Source organism: Vulpes vulpes, chromosome 7 (assembly GCF_048418805.1).
Source record: "Vulpes vulpes isolate BD-2025 chromosome 7, VulVul3, whole genome shotgun sequence".
NCBI lineage: Eukaryota > Metazoa > Chordata > Mammalia > Carnivora > Canidae > Vulpes > Vulpes vulpes.
Window position 1 is genome coordinate 106,040,366 of NC_132786.1, and position 19,579 is coordinate 106,059,944.

At 40.8% G+C, this 19,579-nt stretch overlaps 1 protein-coding gene across 1 annotated transcript in view; it reads right to left on the minus strand.

Moving 5' to 3' along the window:
• Positions 1 to 19,579, minus strand: part of JAZF1 (JAZF zinc finger 1) — a 339,605-nt gene that overhangs the window by 44,519 nt on the left and 275,507 nt on the right. The window contains exon 3 of the mRNA XM_025993096.2: positions 7,009 to 7,205. Within this exon, the coding sequence (XP_025848881.1) occupies positions 7,009 to 7,205 (197 nt within the window). The remainder of the gene's footprint in view (positions 1 to 7,008; positions 7,206 to 19,579) is intronic.

Below are 19,579 nucleotides of genomic sequence, written 5' to 3' on the forward strand. Positions count from 1 at the left end.
GAAGATATAATCTATTATTATTACAGATCACCATTGATTTGATTGTTTTCTTCCAGTCAAGAAAAGAGTTTTGGTTAGGAAGGTTTCTTAGAAGTTGTGCAGTTACAGAAAAATAATTGAAATGCTACATTGTTGTTGCCATCCTTACTCTACCAACATTTTGAGAGGCAAGAGGAGATGAAAAACAAGTAGCCACCTAAGATGGTGAAGGAAGCAGAACTAGCCATAAGATTGGAGCATGACCCTTGGGAAGCAGGATAAAGGTTTTACGAGGCAATCAAAAAAGAAGATGAAAGAACAATGACTAGAGCAAATTAGTATATAAACAAAGAAGCAAAGAAACCACGGACCAGGAAAGGGTGTGTTAGTGACTCCGAACATAATGGAAGCCAGATAATACAGCAACATCTTGTCATTCTCCAACAACAAGAAGGTACCTTAATGCGAAAAGGGAAATGTAAATCGAGGCCATTTTCTTAATAGGAAGATTTGGGGGGATGTTTCTTAGGTATGGTCTAAATATTGAACTCTTGAGGGAAGAACCTGTGAGAAAAAAACAAACCATGGCTTCAGGAATTTATAAATATGTCATGAAATTCAGTCATGCTGAAATATTTTGCTTTTCTTTTCTTATGTTCCACCATAAAACAGAATAGGATTTCTCTCCTTGAGGTTTCTCCTTCTAGTTCATCCTCCGTCCGCCTTGGATGGGTGGGGGGAGGTATGCTAGTTTAGACCTAACCTTAGTTATCTTTCTCTGAGATTTTCTACTTCTACTAAGCTTACTTACGTTTATTTTGTCTTCTAAAAATAAAAAAGGCATGGAGGGGGTAGGGAGAGTCCACCTCAACTCCATTTAGATAGTTTCTAAATGTCAAGCAAAATTTTATCAGTTGTATAAAGTCTGTACTGCAGAGTAATTTCCATCCTGAGAGAAAAATTAATACTTTTAAGAAGACTTGTTGTGGATCAGTAACTCCTGGAAATTTCAAAATCTTATAACCTGAACAACTTATTGCAAAAGCCATAAAGGAATGTTAAGGGTCTACTGTAAGGCCAAATAGCAGGAGACACAGCAATATGAAGTGAAATAACACAACATAAAAACTCAAATTATGCATTAATAGATATTATCTGTGACTTCACAGTCATTATAGGGAACCTAAACAAGAAAACAAAAAAATTGGTTTAATTTCCTTGGGTGCCTTTCTCTGGTTTAATATTTGAATTTCTCCCCTCCTGAGTGGGCCAAAAAATATATATACAAATATTTTCCAGGAGAGACTATGCAATATGCTATTATAACCAGAAATCCAGCCAACTCTTTCTGTGGCTTCTCCATTAAGACATAAGTGAGCATCTGTTCAGTCCCATTGGACCCATCTCTGGAGTCCTAGCAAGTAGACTACTGTAACCTTTCTCCAGGCAAGGTGGAAATATGTTAACCCAAGCAAGAAAACACATGGCTATGACAACTAGACTGATCACGTTTTAAAACAGTGCTTTTCCAACTCAGGCTATAGGTTAGAATTATCTGGTTTTTAAAAACTCCCAGTGCCTAAGCCCCATCCACTAACTGAATCAGAGTTTCAGGGATGGAGCCCAAGCAAAAAGTGGCTTAAAAATATTCCAGGTTGGAGTAGTGGTGCCTGGGGCTCAAGGGTTAAACATCCAACTCTTGATTTCAGCTCAGGTCATGATCTCAGGGTCATGTGATGAAGCCCTGCATTAGGCTCTGCACTGGGCATGGAGCCTGCTTAACATTCTCTTTCTCTCCCTCTGCCCCTCCCTCTGTGTCCTCATGCATGCACATGCTCGCTCTCTCTCTCTTAAATAAATAAATAAATAAATAAATAAATAAATAAATCTTTTTAAAAAATCCTCCACGTTGGGGTGCCTAGCTGACTCAGTCGGTAAAGCATGCAACTCTCTCTTTTTTTTAAAGATTTTATTTATTCATGAGAGACAGAGACACAAGCAGAGGGAGGAGAAGCAGGCTCCATGCAAGGAGCCCAATGTGGGACTCGATCCTGGGAATCCGGGATCATGCCCTGAGCCAAAGGCAGACCCTCAACCACTGAGCCACCCAGGCGTTCCTACATGCAGCTCTTGATATCTGGGTCATGAGTTTGAGCCCCATGTATGGTGTAGAGTTCACTTAAAACAAAACAAAACAAAACAAAACAAAACAAAACAAAACTTCCAGGTGATTTTGATTTCAGCCTGATGGAGAGTCACTCTTTTAAGAGATTCATTGGCAAATATAGGTGTGGGGATCAGAGTGGGGGGAGGAATTACTTTCTTAACTAATTAATCTCCAGGCACTGATAACCAATATAATATGCTAACCCAGGCCTTTCCTAGAGGAAAATCCTTCCTCTTCCAGAAAAGATAATTACATTAATTTGAAGAAAATAAATTCTTTAAACTGTTTTTTTGGACGGCATGGGGCCATCCTGTCTAGATCTTTTGGTTATATGCACTAAACACTAATTTCAGTTATAAAAGTAAAACAGATTCATCTTAGTAAATGGGAGAAAAGAGAATGGAGAAAATAAGGCCCTTTTCCCTATCATATTAAGGCAACCACAGTTAGCTCTTTTGGAGTAAAAAATAAAATTGGGATCACGCTGCACGTGTGGTTTTGTAACCCAATAATGTGAATAACTTTCCGTGTCATTACAGTCACCTATAACATTGCTGCGAATGACTGCAAAGCAATCCAATATTTGAAATGGCCATTATTTATTGGTGACTGAGGTTTGCTTTCGGTTTATTCACAGACACAGTTAGGACCCTGATCCCTTGAATAACAAAGCAATGTTAATCCGTTAACTACTGAAAGGATAAACCTGGTATAATGGTAAAGAGGCAGCGGTGGGGGGGAGGATTAAGGTAGGGGTGCTGATAGGTAGCATTTGCCAATTTGATTGGTGTAAAGACTCCCACTAAGGCCAATTTCAAGGTAATCCTTCTAACAACTGGTTGGCAAACAGGGACATTTAATAACTGGCTCTCAGGAATCAGCTCCAGCTCATCCTTAAAGAAAACCTCGGCTAAGTGGTTGGCTCTCCACTTCTAATATGCTATTTGGACAGCAGGGTGGGAAGTCTGAGAATGGAAGTGAACCAGAGTTCCAGTTATCTTAACATTCTGTTGGATTTTGGGTTTGGAGTTGTCTAACTGGTAACTGGAGCAGCTAGATGGCTGAAGGTCTAATAAGAATTTTCTAAAAGGTCCTAATGTGGAAAGTGCAAGGAAACTGCACTACTGGAAGACCACATTTTTTTGAATAGACAGACATGGGGCTTTGTGAAGTTAACCTTATTAAAGGCCTCTATTTCTTTAATCTGTATATGGAAATAAGAATGTTGTCTCAGTGCAGCTGGTGTTGGGATTAAAAGCATTTTACGTCCAGAATATGAAAGCATATAATATAGTAAATACTCTACAAACGTTAGTTGTCTTTCCCCCTTAGGAATTATACCCTAGATGTTACTACTTCTGAAGAGAAGGGTATGAATTCTTTTGACATTTTGTTTGCAGGGAATTTAATGAAGTTGATCTTTTTTTAAAATTTTATTTTAAAGATTTTATTTATTTGAGAGAGAGAGAGAGAGAGTGAGAGAGAGAGAGAGAGAGAGAGAGAGGAGGGTGGAAGGGCAGAGGGAGAGGGAGAAGCAAACTCCTCAATGAGCAGGAAGCCCAACACAGGACTCAATCCCAGGACCCTGGATTACGACTGGAGCTGAAGGCAGACCCCCAAACGACTGAGCCACTCAGGCACCCTGAGGTTGATCTTTAAATTACATAGCTTTATCATTAAACCAGGGGATGAAAAAAAAAAAAAAAAAAAAAGAAGAAAAAAAAAAAAAAAAAAAAAAAAAAAACCAGGGGATGGCAAACTATGGCCTGTGAGCCAAATCTGGTCTGTTTTTATAAATAAAGTTTTACAAAAACTTTTAGTTTTGAAGGAACACACCATGCTTATTCATTTATGGAGTTCTACAGCTGCTTTCATGCTATAATGGCAGGATTGAGTCACTGAATCAGAGACCCTCTGGCCTACAAAGCATGAAATATTTACTATTTGATCCTTTACAGAAAAGGTTTGCCAACTCATGATTTAAACCATTCTAATCTTTCCTTAAGTGAATACTTTCTTTCATACACACACACACACATATTTAATATATATATAATAAAAAATACATATATACTTAAAACAAAACTACTTAGGATAGAAAATGAAAAAGCTAAGGTAAGAAGATTCTCCTAGGATTTAGAAATTTCAAAGTAAATATTAAGTCCAAGAAGACCTAAGAAATACTTGAAACTCCAGGAGGAAGCGGAGCTCTAAGTCAGTCAAGATGGTATATTTTAAAGAATATTTTATAAATGAGATTTTCTACAAGAGGACTATTACTTCTGGACCTGGAATATACCTTAAATGTGGAATTTGGAAGAGTGAATTTAGGAGGTAGAAACTTGGAATATTATTTATAACTTGGCAATGAAAAGTGAACGAAACCACATTAGTCAGGCAAAATAAGCTGATCTCTCTAACTACAGGTAAAATAACATTTCGAACATTGAAAAATGTACACAATCAAAATTGTACAGGGTAGGGGTTTAAGCAACCACTTCCCCTAATTTTTGATGTTTACATGGAACGTTCTTCAAGCAGCAAATAAGTTACCAATGATCTTGACAGACTGAAAATGATACATCTTTACCACAACATAAATTAATTCTCTCAGTGGGAAATTGTTAAAATAGGCAAGGTGTCAGAACGATTTCTTTATGTCTGAAGGAAAGGAAATGATTCCATTTCTTCCAAACATTCTTACATGAAAAATAATAAACTCTCACTTTTAAACTGTCTGTGTCCATGGGGTTCTATGGCACCCGTTACTAATTGGGGCAGTCATGGTTATCTGGTTTTGGCCACGAGTCAGTCCATATTAAGTCCGGTATAAAACACTCTCCAGTATAGAACTGCCCCCATAATTCATATTATATATGGATAAATAATCACAGAAATACCCAGAAAAGAGGACCACAGAGGTACACTACGTTTTCATAGCACTCCTTAGATTTACATAGCAAATATTACACAAAGATCCTGGAAAGTAAATCTTCACAGAATAAAATGTAAGGGAAATATGGTGGCCTACCTAAAGGAATGGACAAATGCCCAACACAAATGCGCCAATTCACCATTTACAGACAAGTGACGCTGATTCTCTTCTTGAAGCAACTAGTTGAAAACCACAGACCACAGAGATGAACATTTATTGAATGCTGGGTGTATACAAATGCCCTCACATTTAACTCACAGAAAAATCCATATATTGGGTATCATTAGTGATCTGTAAAGGGAGAAGTACAGATAGAACTCTGATCGGCTTGTCTCGCACACCTGTCCTATCTTCAAAGTGCCTAATCCTGACAAGACATAGGGTGTGTATCAGCCTTGAGTCCCCCAAACTGCCCTTAGAAAGGAGGTCCCCTAATGAAAGTCAACTAAGTTTGAGAAACTTACTAAATCCTTCCCTCGGAGAATAACAATACATATTAAAGCCCTGCATTAAAGAAATCAGTTTACTTTGATTTAACCCATCACTTTCCCCATCTTATTAGGGAATCCCTTTCCCTCCAAACTACGATTTTGTGAAGTAAATATTCTGAAACACAACTTGAGAAATACTACTGTCGTCCTCTCCCTGGATGAGAGATGGCTGAAAAAGAGATCTACAAACTGTCAGAGAAAATCAACTTTTTAACCACAGTCACGGGAGTGATCCTATAGAGAGGATGGTGTGATTCTAGATGGCTTTTCTTTGCTCTCAGGATCAACCCATGGTGCCCTGGTTTCTGCCGACTGCCTTGGCCTTACCTCACACTAGTTAGCTGGCCTCTTTCTATACCTGAGACCTGAGAAGGTCTATACCTATAGACCTTCTATACCTGAGAAGCTCCTCCTCAGAGAGCTTCTGCAAAATGTTCCCTGGTGGGATGTTCCTCCTTCCCCTCTTTACCTGCTTAAGTCCTATTTATCTTCTGGGGAAAACCTTTCCTGAATTTCCGTCTGGATACTCTCCTATCACTGAGTTCTATATAGCACTTGTCATGGTTATAAGATTCCGTTTATTTAATGCCTGTCTAAACTCCCCACTGTGGGGAGGGGAAATAAATTCCCTGCTTCTCAGATGGCAGAAAGAAGAGGAGGGAACTTTCCAGTCTCCTTTGACTGTATTTACTCATTCCCGCCCATGGAGGAGCAACAACTTAACTGGGGAGAAGGGGCCGTGCATGCTCATCTCAGGGCCTGGGGTGCACTCGCATCTGCTTGGCATCCATGTGAAAGGGCAGTTTGGGAAATAAGCTGAATTCAGGGAAGACATACTAAAAGAAGCCCAATGGTTATGAATCCAAGTTCCATTCTGCAGTTTGGCTTTATTCACTAATAAAGTTGATTGTGATCTTTCCTCTGGCTGCTGTTTACTTTTTCAGTTGCTTCTAAGTTTGGGAGGGGAAGACTCTTAAGAGTGTGCATGTTGGTCCTCCTAGAATACCAACATCTTCCACAAAGCCTAACCTCTTTCAGGCAAACAGGAGGCACTCAGAATTTTTTTTGACATTATGGAAAATGGTAGAAGGAACCCCTATGTACTCATCACCCAGTGCCAATGATAATCAACACATAGCAATCTTGTTTCATCTACTCTTCCATCTGACTGAAGGAAATTCACTCCAGGCTCACAAATGGTAAAGGCTCAAAAAATATCTATAAAACCATTATCACGTACAGACTATATACAATAATTTGTAAATATTTCTTCAATGATAGACGACTATATTGACAAACTCTAGAGACCAGTAAAGGAACAAAGATGGGTCTGAACCATCACCTGTCCCCAGCCCCCTTCTACCCCCAGCATGTCACACCCACACAGGTGCTATCCCTGCCTCACCCGGAAAATGGTAAGGGGCTGAGCCACTTACCTGTGGGAGTGCTGCTCCGGAATGAGGAGGAGGGGGTGATGGGCGGGGTCACGGGAGGAGTAAGGCTTCCACTGCTGTGGCGTGGTGGAGTGGACACATTCCCTCGGGACACTGAGCTGGACAAGGTCAGCGAGAGCTTCGGCTGAATCTTCTTCTTCAGGGACTCCTGCTCTCGACGGGCGGCATCTGTCATGAATCTGAAGCAACAACGGAAAGTAAGTAACTGGGACCATCTATGCAGCATGAGTGATGATGACTTTACCCTGAGTTCGACAGATACCCCACCCAGGGAAGGGGACGTGTTCACAATCTCAAAGACTCACAACAGATTCCCTTTTCCCCTGGGATTAAATTATCTTCTAGCTCACCGTCTTCAGGTTCCTCACAGGTAAGGCCCCATTTCTTCCTGACACGAACCCTCCTTGTACACACAGAGACTATGTTACATCTGCTGGAGTGCCTTGGGCTCAGGTTGTGATCTCGGGGTCCTGGGATCGAGTCCTGCATCAGGCTCCCCGTAGGAGCCTACTTCTCTCTCTGCCTATGTCTCTGCCTCTCTCTGTGTCTTTCATGAGTAAACAAACAAAATCTTAAAAAAAAAAAAAGACAACTTCCTTTCTCTTGGAAGGTCCTCTCTTTTCTTTCAACTCATAGAAAGCCCACCCATTCTCAAAGTTCCCCAGCAGTCCCAGGTGGAAAGAGCTTCCTTCATCTGTGGCTTGGTACTATTTATTGCTCGTACTGCTTCACTGCCACTTAACATATATGGCCTCCTGAAAAAGGATCCTTTTTGTCTTGCTCCCAATCCTCATATTGTCATTGAGATCTTAAAAATTTTTCTTGGCAGACCGAAGGTCTTGTCTCCCTAACCATTAGCCAAAAGGAAAGGACACAAGTCCCCATGATTGCTGCTAGTACACTGCCAAGTCTATCTCAGTAAACATTTACAGAATGAGTAAATCTGCCCAGATTCAAGAAGGAAAGAGAGCAGTACAGGGAGAAAGATCATTGCTAAAGACTGGTTTATGTTGTGATTTTATAACTCATAAAGGGAAAAGCGACTTTTCCTCATGATTTCACTTTGGAAACTTCAAAGTTATCCCTTCAACACTTCTCTTATGTTTGTAACATTTGATCTGTTCTTTTCTGTTTAACATTTCATAAATTTGTGTAATATAACATTCAAAATAATCCATGGCATGATAGCTTTCACCTAAAGAGCAAATCTTTTTTTCAGACATTATACAATCTTTTTCTTAAGAAGGCTCCATGCCCAACATGGGGCTTGAACTCATAGGCCTAAAATCAAGAGTCGCATGTTCTACTGACTGAGCCAGTAGGGCCAGCAAACTTTTTTTTGTATTATGGACAGGCAGGCTTTTCAACTGCATTTTTGAAAACTGTGGCAGAAAGCGTGAACAGGTTGCCTGAAAGGATTTAGGGAATAAAACAGGCACCCATGCCCACTGCCTTGGCTAAAAGGACATAAGCATGCCCCTCAAGTCTTCCCTGTCCCTAACCCCCATCACTACATTCTATCTTAATACAACTCTTCATTAATCCCATTGTACTTAAACATGGTTACAACGCAACATATTTCATGTTCTAAAAATTTCCTAGTATTTGTCTTCATTATGCTAGGAAGTTTTAGAAGTCAATAAATAGATAGTTCCAATGCCTGTAAAAAGCTTAGCCAAATACCCAATGAAACAATATTACAATATGGTTACAGTGTCTTAAAACGTCTACTCTTATACTTGGAACATGGATGGCACATTTCTTGAATGGCTTCTGCAATACAGTCTAGATATATAATCAACCAGATGTTTATGAAGAACTGAACGGTAATAAAGCTAGGTGCTTTGTCTTGGGCTCTTAGGTTTTATGCTACAAGATGGTGAAGGTTTAAAAACAAGACCGGAACAATGCGAAACAGAATTGTTAGCACCTGGTAGCCAGGTATTCATTTACTTTCAGATGCAAAGTTGGCTCTCTGTTCTTAAAACTGCTTCCCCAGCTCCCCCACCCCCACCCCTTCCAAACTTCTATTCAAATTATGGAATCTAAGAGAAAAGCAAAGAACTAGTGCTTTCTTCTATTATTTTAAGTAGAATTACTAACTCGCACAGTACCAAGCTTCTCCAATTGGGCTACCTGGTACGTGTGGAGTGGGTAAAACCACAGAATAGATACATTGCTTTTTCCAGAAAAAACAAGGGCTCTCAATGTAGGTAATTCAAGTCAGTTTTTTGTTTTGTTTTAAAGCAAGCTCTTTTGGGGATCCCTGGGTGGCTCAGTGGTTTAGCGCCCGCCTTTGGCCCAGGGCGTGATCCTGGAGGCCCGGGATCGAGTCCCACATTCAGGCTCCCTGCATGGAGCCTGCTTCTCCCTCTGCCTGTGTCTCTGCCTCTCTCTCTCTCTCTCTCTCTCTCTCTCTCTCTCTGTCTCTCATGAATAAATAAATAAAATCTTAAAAAAAAAAAAAAAGGTTTCTCACTCTTCCCAGTCCAGAAGTGATTTGCCCATCAGGGGTCAGCATGATCATAGGGAGTGTTGACTGTTAGTATAGTTGAAATACCATTTTAGCAGATTACCTGAGCTTAACCAAAGATCAAAAACTATGGCAGAAAGGGAAACAATGGAGGATCCCTGCGTGGCTCAGCAGTTTAGCATCTGCCTTCAGCCCAGGGTGTGATCCTGGAGTCCTGGGATCGAGTCCCACATTCAGGCTCCCTGCATGGAGCCTGCTTCTCCCTCTGCCTGTGTCTCTGCTTCTCTCTATGTCTCTCAGGAATAAATAAATAAAAAATCTTAAAAAAAAAAAAACATAAAGTAAGCTCTTTGCCCAATGTGGGGCTTGAACTCACAACCCTGACATCTGGAGTTGCATGCTCTATCGATTAAGCCAGACAGGTGCCCCTCAAGTCAGTTTTTTCAAATGGTAAAAGAAAGCAGATACTCTATGGAGTACAATGTAAAATGTGCATCTTGCACCTTAGTTAGGAATATGGGACTTGGAGCCAGGCAGACCAAGGGTCTAGCCCTGCCTGTGTTACTTATGTGACTTGAGGCAAGTCTGATAAGTCTCTCTAAACCTCAGCTTTGGGACGCCTGGGTGGCTCAATGGTTGAGTGTCTGCCTTTGGCTCAGGGCGTGATACCAGAGTTCTGGGATCAAGTCCCACATCGGGCTCCCTGTAGGGAGCCTGCTTCTCCCTCTGCCTATGTCTCTGCCTCTCTATGTCTCTCATGAATGAATAAATAAAATAAAAAAAAATAAAAAAAAATAAACCTCAGCTTTATTCTCCGTAAAATGGGACTAACAACTGTAGGCAAAGGGTCAACATACATTGTTTCCGTTTTTTTTTTTTTTTTTAAGATTTTTATTTATTTATTAATGAGAGACACAGAGATAGAGAGAGAGGCAGAGTCACAGGCAGAGGGAGAAGCAGGCTCCATGCAGGGAGCCCAATGTGGGACTGGATCCCAGGACTCCAGGATCACACCCTGGGCTGAAGGCAGCACTAAACTGCTGAGCCATGCAGGGATCCTCCATTGTTTCCCTTTCTGCCAGAGAATTTGATCTTTGGTTAAGCTCAGGTAATCTGCTAAAATGGTGTTTCAACTATACTAACAGTCAACACTCCCTATGATCACGCTGACCCCTGATGGGCAAATCACTTCTGGACTGGGAAGAGTGAGAAACCATTTTTTTTTTTAAGATTTTATTTATTTATTCATGAGAGGCACAGAAAGAGAGAGAGAATGAGAGAGAGAGAGAGAGGCAGAGACACAGGCAGAGGGAGAAGCAGGCTCCATGCAAGGAGCCTGATGTGGGACTCGATCCCTGGGCTCCAGGATCACTCCCTGGGCCAAAGGCAGGCGCTAAACCGCTGAGCCACCCAGGGATCCCCATGAGAAACCATTTATACACACCTGATAGGAAGTCAGAGCTTGGGCTTCCTAAATGTGGTGATCTTGTCCCTAGGTATGTCCCAAGCAGGGAACCAAGGAGTATGCCAGTGGAACGTTACAGGACCTTTGATTCCTCTTATACCAATGCAGTTCCCACTTTTGCCTGTGGGGCATCTTGCCCTTGTGCGTCTATGTAGACTCCCATGTACCAGTGAGGACTCTGTAGAAGGCCTGATGCTGCCCTGTTGGCAAGCTCTGAAGAGACCCAGTGCCCGCTGTGGCTTCTGGTCATCTTGTGAGTCTGAATGTTCATGATCAAAGAAAACCACCCTCTAGTGAACAGGAGAGTACTCACATAAGAGGATGGTTGTAAGGATTAAATGAGGTAGCAGTGTCTGTTATATAGGAAGTGGCTCAAAACACGGAAGCTGTGATTATATAAAACTTTATTTATAACATGGTTTTATCTATATATCCTGTCTACCCTACCCAACTCTAAGTTTCTTGGGAATGCACTGTGTGTTCATGCTCTGAAAGCTGCGGGTTCATGCCTCATCTATAGAATGGACTGTGGCTTGGCTGACAGGGAATCAGCCCAGAGAGCACACAGATAGTGTCGGATGGAAACACTCATCAAAAGAGGGTGTAGAGACACCTGGGTGGCTCAGCGGTTAAGCATCTGCCTTTGGCTCAGGATAAGATCCTGGAGTCCCAGGATCGAGTCCCATGTCAGGCTCCCTGCATGGAGCCTGCTTCTCCCTCTGCTATGACTTTGCCTCTCTCTGTGTGTCTCTAATGAATAAATAAAATCTTAAAAAAAAAAAGAGGGTGTAGGGGGCACCTGGGTAGCTCAGTGGTTGAGCATCTGCCTTTGGCTCAGGTTGTGGTCCTGGGGTCCTGGGATCAAGTCCCACATCGGGCTCCCTGCAGGGAGCCTACTTCTCCCTCTGCCTATGTCTCTGCCTCTGTCTGTGTCTCTCATGAATAAATAAATAAAATCTTAAAAAAAAAAAAAAGAGGGTGGTAGGAGAGGAGGGAGACAGGCAGGGAAATGGGGGTGGGGGATGGGCTTCTGTGTCTTCTTTCACCCCAGTTAAACAGTATCAGTAGCTCATGTCTTTTATTGTAAAATACTCTCCCACAGCTCAGATATAAAACAACAACCATAAAAAACCACAACAACGTGCACACACATCCCCCACTTTCACGTTTGGTCAGCTATGGACAGCAATCTATTTTTGGCTTATATCTGCTAAGTGCTTTCTAGAAGTGAGAACGAGACATCATGTTAAAAGCATTAAATATGAAACTCATAAAGCACTTCTGCCAACCTTCCTCTCTCTCCACCCTCCCTCCTCCTCTCTTGGATTGCCGGTTGTGAACTTGCTCGCAGCTAGACTCATAAATCACGGCAACCGTGCCGTACCAAGATACACAGCTGCACGATTTAATTCCTGATGACAACACACACATGCATGGGTGTACATGCCTTGGAAGCAGTGGTTACAATTCACTGGTTTCTCACTGGCAATATTGTGCAGCTCCTCTTCCTCTTTCACTTATCAACCATGACTTTACCTATTTTTTGAGACCTATTAAACCCCAAAGTTTTAAAGCAATGATCCACCAATACAACTCTTTGTCAAAAGATAGGTAGATTCCCAAGGCAGGGCATCACTGGGGGAGACAAGTTCATAAAGAACCAGATGCTGCAGACGAAGGCCGTGAATGCAGCCAGGAGCCAGAGACTCGAGTAGTTTTGACCAGAAACCCAGGCAAATCTACTTCCCACCTTCAAAGGCAGCTGCACTGCGTGACACAGCCTTGAAGAAGCACAGCCCAGATCTTTCCATCGTCCACCTTAGAAATGTTCCCATGTATTCCCATGGCTGGCAAGGAATTCAGGCTTGGGAAGTCACATCACCCTGTGGTCTGATGAGTTTTTCTTCATGGGTTTTGACCTGATGGGTCATCTTTTCTGAAGCCCTCAGTCACAGCAGTCAACAAGGGGGTGGGGGGCGATTTAGAGCTGGAAGAAACCTAGTTAAGACAGATCATCTAGTCTAACGCCCTCATTTTTCACATTAACTGGAAACTGAGGAGAGTGGCCTGTTGAAGGTCACCTTGCTGGCAAGGGGCAGAGCTGACATCAGAGAATTTCAGCCAGGGCGTAATCAAATGCTCCTACTCTGCCTTGCTGCTATGGGCATGTCAAAGAACTCTGAGCTTTCTCCCTTTTGCTTCAGAGTCCTGGTCTTCAAAGTTGAAAGGGCTTAAGGAACCAGAGCTTAGGGCTTGGGGAAATGCAGAGGGAATCCCTCTGGGGGTTTGTATGTTGTAAGTAGGGTGATTGGGAGAAAGGAGGCTTCATTCTCTCCATGTCAGCCATGTTCTGCTGGGTGGGGTTGCTTGACTGGTGGTAGGGGGGTGTCCTGGATTTGTAGCCTCAGGACTCTGTGATGTGGGGAAGCCTGGCTGTGCCTGTCTCCCTGAATTCTTTCTGCTTTGCAATGGGAACTGTTCTAATCTTGTAGTAGTGTGCTGTTGTGGGTTTGTACTGGCTTGTGAGAGCCGATCATTAAATTTTCAGGGATTCTTGTGAGCCAGTTGTTAAACATACCCATTATTAAAAATTAAATTATGTGAGTTAATAATTAAACAAGTATATTTTTAAAAAGGTAATATGCAAAGCTTACCAATTCTTAATTATTTTATTCCATTTTACTATTATGTGTATTTCGGGGCGATTTACATTAATATCCTGTTTATTATAATTACCATATAATATGGTGTGCTACTGTATACACCTCTTTCCAACTCTGTTAAATGCCATTATGTTGGTAGCTTGAAATTGTTGGCAACGGGAATATTTACACCATGGAAATTGGCAAGTATTACCAATGAGGGCTTTTTTCCTTTCCAAAAGTCAGTTATTCAACATTTATCAGAACACCTTGTGGTTATTATTATTTTTTAATGTAGAAAGAGAACTGGAACCAGACTCCTTGCCTACTCACTAACAGAGCCAGTCAGGGAAGGGATAAAGAATATATAAGAAAGTCTTCCTTTCCTTTTTTTCTTTTTTATAAATTTATTTTTTATTGGTGTTCAATTAAGTCTTCCTTTCCTTTTAAAAATTATAAAAACACATCTCATTGAAATATACTTATGTAAACATTTTTATGGGTTTGTGGCTTGTGTTTCAAAACATCTTTTCAAATTGTGGAATATACCTATACACAGACACACACAAATGAGTGCATGTGTTTACATGTATTGTTTAAAGAATAATAATAAAATGACGACCATCTATAGACTCACCACCCAGTTCACGAAAAAAAAAAATATTACCAGAACTTTTGAAGTTTCCAGATACAAGTACGGTTGATTTTTCAGGGTATTTTCCTTCAAGTATTGCCTTTCTACACATAGAGAAAACTGAATATTTCTTAAAGAAAAAAAAAAGTCACCTGAGAGTTCATTCACTGTTGACTAACAGCCGGGAAATCTGTGGCCAGGCAGAGCCATGTTTTCATTTTGAAACTGAAACTGCCATAAGATTAATTTTAACTTTCCTACAAATCAGAAATGCCTCAGTTACTTTAATTTAATATGGTCATTTGTAGTAATATTTGTTATTGCTTGGGGAAGTACATATTCCTTAAGTAAATTTTCAAGACTCCATTATAAATCTTTTAAATCCTTAGACCACAATGTTCATTCAGTCTGACATGTTAAATGTGGAAACATGAATATAACACCACAGGGGGAAAATGTCAAACTGCTGGTCCAGGGAGACCAGTTTCAACCACAAACTCAGGAAATTTACAGATTTCCCTGGAACCTGGGCAGAAACCCCACTGCCACCTACTCTATGGCCAAACACCTGAGCCTAAGTGTCCTGCTGGGGAAAAAACCACATGGCTTTCCCTGGCTCTGGAGAACCTAGGGATGGAAGTGACCACTCGAAACTTGAGTCGCTCTTGGAAAAACCTGAAAAGAATCCAAACTACGAGATGCGTGGTGTGGTTTGGTTGTTATTATAGGACTCTGGAGAGGGCGTGTGGTCCAGAGGCCTGAGCTGTGTGTCAGGAGGCTTGTTCTGGGGCAAAGAAGCGGGTGGCCTCCGGAAGTCCCAATGCCCTCTGTTCTGGCCTTGGTTTGTCTACTTGTTAAAATTGAAGTGTTCTGGTTTTGGGGATATATGTAATATATCATCCTTACGTTCCTTCCCTGCTCCAACAGTCCATGATTTCAGCAATAACCTTGTGTAGTGTTTTCCAAACTTTTTTTTTTTTTTAACCCCAACTCCTTGTAAGAAGTGTATCTCCTATTGGGAGCCTGTATACATATGTATAATTAGGTCTGCAATCCTCAATTTTGAAATATCTGAAGCTCTGAAAACTGGAAAACTTTTTTATAAGTTTGGCAGCAAAATTCATTGTGAGACAAGCCCCAAATTGATCTGTTTAAAGGCTACTTACACTATTTATTGTATTTAGTGTGAATATTCACATGCCTCACTGCACAAGTATTAATGTGTTTGATTCCAGGCACCACCCACCACCCCCACCACCCCCTGCCACAGGCCCCTGCAGGGTGTGTTATGTACTATGCACCATTTGCACCGTATTACCTGGCTGAAATCAGAAAAAGTATAAAACATAACTGGATGTGAAGAATTTTTATCTAATTTGTCTGAAACAAGATTTTATTAAACAATCCTTCCTACATGTGATATACTCTGATATTTTCCTATTCTATTTCATTTTAACAAAACATCCTGGTCACTGGTTTCTTGACCTACTAATGGGTCAGACAGAGTCTGAATTTGAAAATATCAGTTAAGAGGGTGATGGGCTTTGGAGGTAGACCATTTAGATTGTAATCTCTGCCCTATGTTCTCTAGCTGCGTGACCTTGGGCCTGTTACCTTTCTGTGCCTCAAGTTCTCTCTCTGTAAAGAGTGACACATTAGTAACAGGTCTTGTCCTACAGAGTCCTTGTGAAGATTGAGTTAATACATGTAAAGCACTTGGAACAGGGCCTGGCACTTTGACCTTGACAAATGTCAGGTTCCTGGTACACAATGGATACGAATGAGATTTGTTCTGGAAATCCTAATTCACAAATCTTTCATCTCTGACACTTAGGTCAGCAATTGGTTATTTCCAAGCTGAATTCCTGAATAACAGGGTAAGCACTGCCATCATTAGTTCTGTTGACTCTGAAAGCAAAGTGGCACTCTTAGTGACTCTGCACACATTCATTACACTAGTGCTGTGATCACAGGTACATTTGAGAAGGTGGTTATAGTAATTAGAATCTGAACAGAAGATCCCTCTCTTGAGGGACAACATGCTGGGAGTAAGGCACTCTCTGTAAACCCACATACTTCCTTCCTCTTCTTCACTTCTTTGAGAAGAAACAAACCTTCAAAGGTCCTTCTAGCTGGACAAACAACAGGGGACCAAACTCACAGCTAGCTGACAGAAAGATGTCTTTCTATGAAGTTTTAAGCCTGCCCTCGCCTTGAGAGATTCATAAAGTTGCACAAGGCTCCGACTGGTCCACAACCAGACCCGCTGTACAAAGCACTGCATCCCACTACTTCACTGGGAGTTAAAGCGTTGTCCTACCTTTTCAATGGCCCTTTGGACATTGCCATTTTCCAGCAAAAACAAATTTGTGAAACCCAGAAAGCCTTTGAGGAATGCTGCAAAGCATTGGTAGGCAGACCAGGAGATTCTAAGGACCCCCAAATCTGGTAACTCATGGCTCCAGACAACGGGATTTCTGACCAAACAAGGAACACAATCCAGTTTTCCAGTGGACAGTCCAAATTGTACATTACTGATTTTTCTTTTGTCTGGCCACTACCATGTGCAATCCAGGGCATAGATGGACAGAAAGCCAGTAAGGCAGTAAAACCACCCACAGGACATTCGAATACAGGCTGTGGGAAATGACCACAGGAATAATGGGTGCATTTCGGCACGCGATCATGTGTGGCCCACATGTCAGAAGATCTGACTGCTGCTCTAGGTCTCCATGTAACGATGGCTTTCAAAACACACATCTGCTAATAAATTCATGAGGCAGGTCTTCATAGTTTAGCAGCAGCTTAAAGCCACAGCACAGTTGAAGGAGTATTTGGTTAAAACAGCTGGCCAGTGAAACATAACCTGTAAGCAACAAGCAGAGTAATTGCTGGTCTATGCCCCTTTATTAACAGAGGGGCCTTTTCTGGTGATCAGTGGGAACTTAATAAGTAAATGTTGTTCTTTCCAGTAGACAAAAGTAGACAAAATTTAGAGTCCTGAGTAATGCTAATTTCAGAAGGTTTCAAATAATGTTTTGAATGGGCATGTGTTTCACTTCTCATCCCAGAGCTATTTTTGACTTCACAATCTGAGGCCGGTGGGGTGGATTTTGAAGCTTCATAAAAATTTTTGCAATGTCACCAAAACTCTGAGCCTCTTTTAACATGCTGCTATTAAAGATTTAATGCTAAATAATAAAACTAAAAGCAGCACCAGGAAAAACCCACACCATCTGATCAGATCAGTTTGGCAATTCACTTGTGAGGGTTCTCTTGAGTGGGATTTTCATCTGATATTCACATGGGTTGTGGGCATAATTTGTGAAGTACACAGCCAATGAATCAGATTTTGTTCTTGGGTACCAAACCAAGCTGACAGATTTATTGCGCTAAGTAAGACTTTTCTCTCTCTTTTTCCCTTTTCTTTAACTAAGTTTATATCTGACACATACAGAAATCTAGTTCCTGGACTCCAAGGTGTTCTGGCCTAGCCTGCACAAAATAAATTAACATTGAGGGCAAGCCAATTTCCTATGAGATTTTGTAGCTCAATTTTCTTATAAATTTTCACTTTATTTTTGGGTCAGCAAGAAGGAAAAAGAATGGCGAGTAAGGAGGAAAAAAAAAGCCAAGAGGTGATTAAAAAAAAAAAAACAATCTATACTTGGGGACCTAGCTGGCTCAGTCAGAAAAGCATGTGACTTTTTATCTTAGGGGGGTGAGTTTGAGGCCCACGTTGGGTGTAGAGATTACTTACCTATAAATAAACATATTTTAAAAAAAATCTACTCTTGACAATCATATTTCCTCTTTTCTTTTTCTTTTTTTTCCTTAGGCCAGCTACAGTTAATTTATATTTTCTATGGCATCTAGCCTGGATATTCTAAATCTTTAAAAAATATTTATTTAATAAGAACTTTGGCTTGCCAATTTTTATATTGCCACATGCCAATTTTTATATTGCTTTATCTACCTACCATCTACTGTCACTGGCCTCTTGTTGAAAAGAAAAAGCCATTTTGACAGATAGAAGGAGCAAATAATCTTAAATAAAATAACCCTTTCCTGAAAAAGACTGCTCTTTATTCTGAGATTGCGATAATAATAAATCATAAGATAATATCTAATTAAATTATTTAATAAATAATAAAAACAGGAAAAAATTTACTTAAAATTTTTGAGATGCAGAGAAACTACAATATTAAGTGTAATTTTATCATCATTTTATTTATTTATTTTTAAAGATTTTATTTATTTATTCATGAGAGACACACACAGAGAGAGAGAGAGAGAGAGACGCAGAGACACAGGCAGAGGAAGAAGCAGGCTCCATGCAGGAAGCCTGATGTGGGACTTGATCCTGGGTCTCTAGGATCATGCCCTGGACTGAAGACGGCACTAAACTGCTAAGCCACTGGGGCTGCCCTTATCATCATTTTATAATTACATCATCTATACATTGTAATGTATTTAAAATATATCGTTCATAATTATTCTCTAGACACGTTATTTATAATATCCAACTTTATTATAGTCTATCACTGCCATTGCTAAAAATTCTGTTTCTAGGACTGCTGACCAAATGAAACTCCTACATGTGGGAGGAATCATTTGTAATACGCTGAACAAAATGAAAGGGTACCAAATCTAAGAGTACCCAAACCCCGTAGCTTCTCTAAGAGCTGGGAAAAAGGTGAAAAGAGCTGAGTGTCCTCTTACGGCAGGGCACACAGGAGGCCCGTGGGGTGCTGGAGGCTCCCTGTTCCCTGGCCCTGTACACCAGTGGAAACATCCACATGAACGGCATCATTCAAAGACTAGCAGCTGTTCTGTGAATAGTACTTAGAAATTACTTTTTTTTTTTTTTAAGCCAATAATCTCTTCTGGAATTTTAGCACTCAAATGAAATTCATGTACTGAGGCCGAGTAACTGCAATAATGCACAAAGTCCCATTCGTGCATACCATTACTCTGTATATTCCCAATAAATATTGGGTATTTTCTCACAACTAAGGAGTAATAAAGTCAATCTATCTTAATGAAAGCTCTGGTTCTGGTTCCAGCAACCACTATTTTAAGCCACAGGTCAGTATAAATTATCAGCAAAGCAATTAATTTTGATTTACTTCAGCCTGAATAGAGTAAACCATGGACTTTTTCATCATCAATGCCAAGAATAAAAACCACTTCTGAAAACGACATGCACAAATCTTTGGTTTGGAGGCCAACTGGAATATCCTCTCTTGGCAGCATCTCACCATCACCCTTTCCATTCCTTTTCCACTTTCATCGAACTGGGAATAACTATGGCTGTTTCTTACACATGGTTTTCATTG